The sequence below is a fragment of the Chaetura pelagica genome, unplaced genomic scaffold (assembly GCF_000747805.2).
Source record: "Chaetura pelagica isolate M959 unplaced genomic scaffold, ChaPel_1.0 scaffold471, whole genome shotgun sequence".
Taxonomy (NCBI): Eukaryota; Metazoa; Chordata; class Aves; order Apodiformes; family Apodidae; genus Chaetura; species Chaetura pelagica.
In genome coordinates, this window is record NW_009952430.1 from 3,225,584 (window position 1) to 3,235,665 (window position 10,082).

Here is a 10,082-nt window from a genome sequence, read left to right on the forward strand (position 1 = left end):
TCAGCAGGACTCACTGATCCTAGGTATTTAGCTGTGCAACAAAGTCAGGGGTCTAGGAGCTTTTTTAACATGACTACTCCTGTAGTTGCACCACCACATAGGGGATTCTCCAAGCAACATAGGAAATATGCTGATTAAGCAGAAAGTCATTTGATAAGGTTTCTCATAATGTTTATAGAAGACCCTCTGTACCCTGTACCAAAATGGTTCCAGTGGTTCATGTAGTGAAAAAGCTGATAAAGCTTTAGGCGTTCCTCAAACCCTGCAGCTTTGGGAATTTTACTGTGGTAAGCAGAGTAAAAAGAATTGCTGAAGCCACCAAACATCCCAGCAATTGCAAGCTCATACTCTGAATGGCCATAGAACGATGCCGGATCGAAGATAATGGGACCAGAATCATCCTCAGCTACATTTCCTCCCCAGAGATCTCCATGCAGGAGAGCAGGAACAATTTCTATGCCACGAAACAAACTGGGTATCTTCAGCTGTGGAGGAAAAAAGCAAGAAGCATAAGTACTACATATTAAGGTGAATTATTAGAGTTCTATCTGCATACATGCAGACAGCAGGAACTGAAACTTTAAAAGTTTGTTAAAAAAACCCAACAAACATAACTTGAAACAGCACAAGACCCAGTCAACAGAGATGCTGAGAAAATCAAAAGGATTTCTGTTTTTCAGAAAAGTCAGCAGCTGAAGAGCAATCATCCAAATGATTTCTAGCAGTAAGAAAATATTTTAAATTACAACAGTGTTTAAAACGGTGCTGCAATATTGACCAGCTTTAATGACAACAACAACAACCACCCACATCATTATTACAAGGCTCCGGAATCTGTCAACAACATTGGAGAGCTTTCTACAAAGTAGTACCAAAATAGCTAATGCTGCAGTCACTTAATTGGGTACAAACCTTAAAAGAACAGATGATGTGAACAACAGCACTGTTTATATACATTTTGCACCATGAACATGCTACAGGGAATGAGAAAAGTGAGCTTGATGGAGTGTTTCCCAAGCAAAGTGCTATTTGGCACACATTCACTTTGGAATACCAGCATAGGGTGATGTGGCAAAAGCCATGATAACTTAGAAGGACAAGTTAATCCTTAAAACTGGAGTCTCTTACCACCGGAACCTGGAGCATACCAACAAAGAGGAATTTTGTTTTAGGAAATGAAAATCTAAACAACTCACACCCAGCTATCCCTATATTGAAGAACTGAGAGAACTTCTCCTACCTGAAGTTGTGCCCAAAGTTCTCTTGCTTCCCTGTCTCCTGAATTCTTTTCAATCATGTCCATCTGAGGCTGGATTCTCTGCTTGGCAAAGAAAGTCACCCAGTCATTCTGCCAGTCATTCACCTGAAGGGATAGGATTGCAGATGATACATGCTGCATGAGACAGATATTTGTCGTTTTCAAATAAAGCTTTGGAGGATTATGTAGCCTTTGTGCTGATACCATTTAATAGACTGCAATCTTAGAACACTAAATTAGGCAAGTAAATAATTTTCTCTAAGTGGTAAGAACAAAGAAACTGAAAAGCTAAGGAAGTCAAATGCAGCTGGGAGTGCTGATCAAAGCCTTACTACTTTTTTTAAGCAACACTGATCTGAACACTACAACAGCACTGTTTATATACATTTTGCACCATGAACATGCTACAGGGAATGAGAAAAGTGAGCTTGATGGAGTGTTTCCCAAGCAAAGTGCTATTTGGCACACATTCACTTTGGAATACCAGCATAGGGTGATGTGGCAAAAGCCATGATAACTTAGAAGGACAAGTTAATCCTTAAAACTGGAGTCTCTTACCACCGGAACCTGGAGCATACCAACAAAGAGGAATTTTGTTTTAGGAAATGAAAATCTAAACAACTCACACCCAGCTATCCCTATATTGAAGAACTGAGAGAACTTCTCCTACCTGAAGTTGTGCCCAAAGTTCTCTTGCTTCCCTGTCTCCTGAATTCTTTTCAATCATGTCCATCTGAGGCTGGATTCTCTGCTTGGCAAAGAAAGTCACCCAGTCATTCTGCCAGTCATTCACCTGAAGGGATAGGATTGCAGATGATACATGCTGCATGAGACAGATATTTGTCGTTTTCAAATAAAGCTTTGGAGGATTATGTAGCCTTTGTGCTGATACCATTTAATAGACTGCAATCTTAGAACACTAAATTAGGCAAGTAAATAATTTTCTCTAAGTGGTAAGAACAAAGAAACTGAAAAGCTAAGGAAGTCAAATGCAGCTGGGAGTGCTGATCAAAGCCTTACTACTTTTTTTAAGCAACACTGATCTGAACACTAAGAAAGCCTCCATTGCACCCTCCCCTAGGAATGTGACAGGGAAAGGGGTAGCATCACCTACAGGGATCCCAGAAATAGCATTTGTCATGCTTTTGAGATCTTGAAAAACACCCCTAAAATTGAGATCCTTCCTTGCTGGAACTGGTCTGCTTCTGAAGAGTTTGAGGATAGAGGAGGCTGTGCAAGCAGCAGGTGTCCTTTGTGGGTGGCTCATCCCTCCTGTGCAGGGCCAGATCACTGTCCAAGTGTCCCTCCATGCAGGAGTGCAGGGAGTGACTGCAAACTAGTAGATTTGAGGCTCCCGAACAAAGCCGCAGCAGCAGGATGTTCTCTGTGACTTTAACTTCCTGCCCCCCGGTGCACTCACCACAGGTCATGAGTGCAAAGGCTGGCGGGGCTGGTGGGGCAAGGCCAGGCGGTGTGACACGCAGCGCCTTAGAGCGCAGATAAAATTTCCCTTCCTTGTGTTCCACTCATCTGAGGCTGGAGTGCCTCTGCTCTGGAGACAGGCTAAGGGTGTTGGGGCTGCTCAGCCTGGAGGAGAGAAGGCTCTGGGGGGCCTTAGTGCACCTTCCCGTGCCTGATGGGGCTCCAGGAAAGCTGGGGAGGGGCTTGGGACAAGGGCAGGGAGTGATGGGATGAGGGGGAAGAGTTTCAAGTGAAAGGGGAGAAATGTAGGTGAGATATGAGGAAGAAATTATTCCCTGTGAGGGTGGTGAGACACTGGCCCAGGCTACCCAGAGAAGCTGTTGCTGCCCCATCCCTGGAAGTGTTCAAGGCCAGGTTGGATGAGGCTTGGAGCAAACAGCTAGGTGTCTAGCTGGGACACCTCCCACTAGAGATGGGAAACTAGGCGATCTCTCCCAAATGCAGTCCTTCCACCCCTCCTGGCCCCCCTCCAAGCTGCTCTCTCACTTCTGCATCCTCCCAGCTGCAATGGCGGTGAGGGAAGAAGGCAGTCCAGAATCAATGTGATTGATAAAGCAAGCTTCTTCTTCGATGTATTGAATACACAGTGTTACATTTATACCCTTTTCCAAAACTACTTGTCGTGATTTCATTGGATAGTCATGATATCATTGGATAGCTCTATTTACATGCTCCACCTTCAATATGGTAACATACACATAGAGTTCTCGGGGTTCTTCCTTATTCTCTGTTATTCTACTTCTCTATCTTGTCCTTGTTGAAGAGTGGACAGAGTCCAGCAGGTAAATAAGGACCACCGAGGGTCTCACGCTGGGCATGGGTGAGGAGGGAGGTAGCTTGGCACAGTGTGACCACACGCCTCCCACCATCGGGGAGCCAAGGAATTAAAGGCAAAATCAGAAGCAAATCCTGCCTGATTTCTCCCAGACAGGTCAGGGAGGCTCCTGCCATGGAGCTGAAGCAGATGAAGTACAACCTACCTGTGGAAGATAGCCACAGCAGGTAACTGTATGAAAGCCAAACTGATCCACAAACTGGACTTCCATTTGCCCTTGACCTTTACCTTTAAAACCAAAGACAAAAATCCAATACTAAGTACGAGGTCCTAAGTTACTACAATGCAAATGGACCTTAAAAACTACACAAGGCTAAAATGCTGCTTCTACTAAGAAGAAAAGGAATTGCACTTTAATACTCTTTTTGTCACATTGGTTCTTGCTGTTGAGTTTTAAGTTTAAAGCTTGATGATAAGTGTTGAGTTTAGAGCTGTATTATAATCTTCATAACCATATTCTGAGGTAGCATATCTCCTCTGATACCATGTCCTTGCAGAAACTGTGGTTCAGGATCCCAAGGGTCCCAAATTGAATAAATGTTTTGTTTACAGAGATCCAAATAGAGCAAACAAAAGCACAAAGACAACCCCTCTGCCTGGGTGCTTTGACCAAATCTATCTTCATAATATCTTTAGGAGAACAATAACAAAAAAACCCCTAAAATAACAAAAGCTATTTTCAATATTTTGTACATTATTATAAAGCAGGTTAAATTTGCAAACAGCTGTGTACTGTACCAACTGTGTTCTCTTCTTTCTTCAGCTTCTCTCCAAGTTGCTGGTTATGAAGGTGGAGATCAGCCAGTTGTGTTCCAAGCTTTCCTGAATGTCTAAGAAACAAAAGCATTCTTAGCAACACTGACACATGAATTAATCCAGTTCTTGTTATTCCAGGAACTACCTGAAAAGATTTATCAAGCAAGTAAAAGAAGTTTTGCATCTTGTTCTGTGCAAAGTACATTTTCAAAATATTCCAGCCATCAACACCTCTTCCTCCTCTAAAGATTACCTATTAACACAGAACAAAATGCACTGACATGGGTGTTTCTGACAGCACTGTTAAAAGTGAGCAGCAATCATAACCTTAGTAACAATGAAAAATTATCAATTTTAATTTGTGTGACATCACAGAACTTTCAGTAAGATATCTGTAAAAAAAGCATGCACAGGATGTTAGGGTTTTTTGTTGGTTTGTGGTTTTGGTTTTTTTGTGGGTATTTCTGGCAAACTCCTGTTGGGAAATACAGCCAAACAAAACTTATCCTCTTGTTTGTATCTGTCACTCTGTCTTCAGCTTCTTTACTCTAAAAGGCCTAGAAGATGCAAGGGTCAGGTGGGCCTTCCTTATTTGTTTATCTTTAAGAAAAGCTTGTCCTCTACGCAGTTCAGGAAAAGCCTTGCAGTCATTACAAAAACCTCTTATCCTCAGTTGCTTCCCATGGTAACAAAAGCATGTTCCTTTGTCAGTCTTGACTTCTCACATCTTTCCCTGTTCTCAAGGCATTGTCATTTAAGGCAAAGTTACTTCCTTGTTTTGCTCCTCTTAACACAGATTGTAGCTGTCCCCTGAAATTGGGATGCCAAAGGCTGCATTTGCACACTTTCTATCTCCACCAGCCCAAACACAATGGGATTTCTGCTCTTTCTCTTGGAGCTCACCAGGAGTTCCTCATGAATTATAAACTGCAGATGAGCAGTGTTTGCTACAGAGGAGGGCCCCAAGTTTGAAAAGACCAGAATCAAGGTGAGGGTTGTAAAAATCCTGCAATCAGGATGCATTCATTTTGGGAAGTGTCTCTGCGTAATCATGACAAGCAGTATTAAACATTGGTTCTTAATACCAAAGGAAAGTACACAAAACAGGTGATCAGGCAGGTAATTTTCCTAACTGTAAAAAGGAACCTTTCTGTAAACCACTAAATACTTACAAAAAACCCAAGCAAACACAAAATTAAAGAAAAAAACTTCTTGATGTACAATCTGTCTGCTAGGTGAAGCATTACCAAGTATTTTATACAACTCTTGGCTGTAAAACTTCCCACATGTCTCTTGACTTGACTGAGGAGTGGGGGGTGAAAGTCTCCCCTCTGAAAACAAGTGATTTAACTGCCATAACAGTCAAAATTTCTGGCTAAAGGAAGCAAAGGTAACACTGTGTTTTACCTGTTCAAGCCTCTCATTTCCAAATGTTCCATCACAAACAGAGTACTGCCCCCAGGCACATCTATAACTTTGATGGGTTTAGGCACTTTTATGGTCTGTGTTTTCAAGAGGGCTTCCAAACTTGCCATTTCTCCCTCAAACATTCTTCTAGCCTGTGAAATATTAAAGGAAAGCACTAGTCTCTATGAACACCAGTCCCAGATAAACCAAGTTCTTTCACAAGCCAAATCAAGGCCGTAAATGGTATAGAAAAAGCTTGGAGCAAGAGGTTACTGTACATACAAGACACAGATAGATCCACATCTGCAGAACTGACAGTAATTCTACTATTACAGAAATTCCTCTTCATAGACCAACTCCATGGAAGTGACTTAGGTTCTAGCACTCATTGTAATTGTAAAAGTAACATAGAGAGTCTGTTGACGGAGGGCAAACTGCTTATATTCTAAATGTAAGCAGTGTTTTATTAATGCATCATGAAGCACATGTCTAGGAGCCTATGAGAAATATAATTACTTGAGAGACTGGAAGAATGGTACTGACATTCATAGTCTTCACTACCTTCTTGACAGACTGCATAGTAATACAGCAGTCACAGTCAACAGTCTAATTTTCAGTCACAGAATTATTTCTCCTGGTCTGTTTCTTTAGCCTTATGGGGAAAAAAAAAAAAAAAAAAAATCTATTATAGCAGCCAAATGTCCCTGACTGCACTTGCACACAGAAGCCCTTAGGAGCCAAGCTCCTACCAGCTGCATTTGCTTTGAAGATATTCTGAACTTAAGACCTATTTCTGCAACTGTTACTCACATCAACAGAAATCTGTTCTCTTGAGCTGCTCCACTGCCATCAGTGACACTAGTCACACAAAGAAAAGCTGCTCTACAAGAGTTAGGCAGATATTGCAGGGAACAGGTACTTGGGAAGCCTATGGTATCTGCTAAAAGCAAAAGCAAGGAAATATAGTTAATAAAAGAGGAATAGAATACTAGCCTTTTAGTACTGATATATGAAACAGTCAAAGGACAATATGCAGTAGACATTGACTACGAATTCCGAAGCCTACAGGAGACCAAGAATGAAGAACTGCTGAATTACTAAGCCCTGAGATAGCTTTATTCACCAGAAATGCATCAGTACTGCATCTCTGTCTAAAGCATCACGCTAGGTTAAAGTCAGTTGTTAACTTATAGAGTAAAAACCACAGTGTTCTCTAAAGAACTTTGTTTTTCTACAGGAACTGCTGATCTACACCCACTGCTGCACACACAGCACAGCATTATAATACAGCTTGGCAAAGTTTGCTTTAATCAGCACTCAGAATCCACACACAGGCAAAAGCATCATAAATTAAATGATTACTGACTAGAAAACCTATCCATATCTTTTTTTTTCCATGTCCTGTCTTCTAGCTAGGCAGACTGTATACTTAAACATGCATTAAACAAAGGCCTAAGTAGAAGGGCTATGTTGCTATCAATTCATGCTATTTCCAGTCTAATATAAAGCTGGACAACCTTTCCATATTTTCCCCATGTTATCACCTCAGTGCATCCATCCAGCTCCCAGATACAATCACAAAGTGTCAATGAGTTTGGAACACACACAGTTGCACAGATGCTTTCAAAAACATTTACTTGCTAATAAATAAAGGTAAATACAAGTTCTGATTCTCATTCTTCCAGTCAAGCTATTCATTTGGCAGATGCAAGTGAAGAGTACCTTTCAAGTAAATTCCACTTCACCTCTGCTTTTGGAAATAAGGATGCCATACAGGTAAGCTGCGCTATCCTTATCTCTATCAAATGCAGACACCCACCTTCTACTGTAGCAGGAGCCAGGTATTGAAAGGACCAAGGAGAAAATCTTTAATTACAATTGTGCTAAATACAGCTTACTGAGAAAAGCTCCTTCTTAAATCCAGGGAATTACTGGTTTCATTACAACGAAGAAAGATGCACAGCCTCAGTGAATAATTTTATACCTTCTAGGTTCATAGAATCATAGAATCATAGGGGTTGGATCATCTAGTCCAACCCCCCTGCCAGAGCAGGGTCACCTAGAGTACATCACACAGGAATGCATCCAGGTGGGTTTTGAATGTCTCCAGCAAAGGAGACTCCACAGCCTCTCTGGGCAGCCTGTCCCAGGGCTCTGTCACTCTTACAGTAAAAAAAAATTTTCGGATATTCACCTTGAATGTCCTATGCTCCAGTTTGCATCTCCTTGTCCTGTCACTGGACATCACTGGAAAAAGCTTAATTCCATCTTCCTGACACTCACCCTTTACGTATTTGTAAATATTGATGAGGTCACCCCTCAGTCTCCTTTTCTCCAAACTAAAGAGATTCAGCTCCCTCAGCCTTTCCTCATAAGGGAGATGTTCCACTCCCTTAATCATCTCTGTGGCTCTGCGCTGGCCTCTTTCGAGCAGTTCCCTGTCCTTCTGGAACTGAGGGGCCCAGAACTGGACACAATACTCCAGATGCGGCCTCACCAATGCAGAATAGAGGGGGAGGAGAACCTCTCTTGACCTACTAACTACCCCCTTTCTAATGCACCCCAGGAGGCCATTGGCCTTCTTGGCCACAAGGACACATTGCTGGCTCATGGTCATCCTCCTGTCTACCAGGACCCCCAGGTCCCTTTCACCTACACTGCTCTCCAGCAACTCTCCAACCTATCTAAGTCTCTCTGAATGGCAGCACAGCCTTCTGGTGTGTCAGCCACTCCTCCCAGCTTAGTGTCATCAGCAAACTTGCTGAGGGTACATTCTATACCCTCATCCAGGTCGTTGATGAAGATGTTGAACAACACCGGTCCCAGTACCGACCCCTGTGGGACTCCACTAGTCACACACCTCCAACCAGATTCTGCCCCATTGACTACAACTCTCTGACTCCTTCCTTTCAACCAGTTCCTAATCCACCTCACTTCCTGGTCACCAAACCCATACCTGATCAACTTTTCTACAAGGATGCTGTGGGAGACGGTGTCAAATGCTTTACTGAAATCAAGATAAACCACATCTACCGCTCTACCATCATCTATCCACCTAGTAATTTCCTCATAGAAGGCTATGAGGTTAGTCAAACATGATTTACCCTTGATAAAACCATGTTGACTGCTCCTGATGACCCCCTGATGTCCTTGATATGCCTAGAGATAGTGACAAGAACAAGTTGTTCCATCACCTTTCCAGGGATGGAGGTGATGCTGACCAGTCTATAGTTACCCGGGTCCTCCTTCTTGCCCTTCTTGTAGACTGGAGTGACATTTGCTATCCTCCAGTCCTCAGGCACCTCTCCTGTTACCCATGACTTACCGAAGATGATGGAGAGTGGCCCAGCAATGACCTCCGCTAGCTCCCTCAGCACCCACAGGTGCATTCCATCCGGACCCATCCATTTATGGATGTCCAGATCGCTCAACTGATCCCTAACCCAATCCTCATCTACCAAGGCAAACTCCTCCTTTATCCTGACTTCTGGGGCTGTATGAATCTGGAGCTCATGGGGAAAGCCTGCAGGAGTAAAGACAGAGGCAAAGAAGGCATTCAGCACCTCTGCCTTCTTTATATCCCCTGTCACCAGGGCACCCACCTCATTCAGCAGTGGGCCTATATTGCCTCTAGTGTTAGTTTTATCTGCTATGTATTTGAAAAAGCCCTTTCTATTATCCTTAACCCGGCTTGCAAGGTTAAGTTCCAAGGAGGCCTTAGCTTTCCTAATTGCCTCCCTACATCCTCTGACAACTGTCCTATATTCTTCCCAAGTGACCAGCCCCTCCTTCCATGATCTGTAGATTTTCCTTTTCCACTTGCGTTTGCCCAGCAGTTCCTTGTTTAACCATGCTGGTCTCCTAGCTCCCTTACTAGATTTTCTACCCATTGGGATACACTGATCCTGTGCTTGCAAGAAGTGGTCCTTGAATGTTGACCAGCTATCTTGATCCCCTTTACCTTCTAGCACCCTGTCCCATGGGACTTCCCTTAACAATTGATTGAGGAGGCCAAAGTTTGCCCTGTGGAAGCCCAGGGTTCTGGCCCTGCTGGGTATTCTGTTCCTCCCACACAGGATTCTGAACAGCACATGCAGCCACAGTGATCCCAGCGTTGCCCCAGCCATCACTGACAACTGCAAGCCCCTCTAAGTGCATGCCCCAGACGCATGATACCAATTCCCAACTAGCATCCCCCCAGAAATGCTGCTTCCCACTCTCGTGCCAACGCCATCGCAACCTCCTCATCCCCGGACACCCCCACTACCAGGCCCTCCTCGAGCAGAAGCTGCCAAACGAAGCGGACCGCCACACGCAGCTACAGGCCAGCTCCCTGACCGCAGC

At 43.5% G+C, this 10,082-nt stretch overlaps 1 protein-coding gene across 1 annotated transcript; it reads right to left on the reverse strand.

Annotated features, from left to right (window-relative positions):
• LOC104398197 (ketosamine-3-kinase-like) lies at positions 1-5,890 on the reverse strand. Its single transcript, XM_010008250.1, has 5 exons — positions 5,739-5,890; positions 4,314-4,405; positions 3,721-3,803; positions 1,929-2,051; positions 1-485 (listed from the first exon to the last, which is right to left on the reverse strand). Exons 1-5 carry the CDS (start codon positions 5,879-5,881, stop codon positions 147-149), a joined length of 780 nt encoding a protein of 259 aa, XP_010006552.1. The 5' UTR covers positions 5,882-5,890; the 3' UTR covers positions 1-146.
• Positions 5,891-10,082: the final 4,192 nt, after the last annotated feature.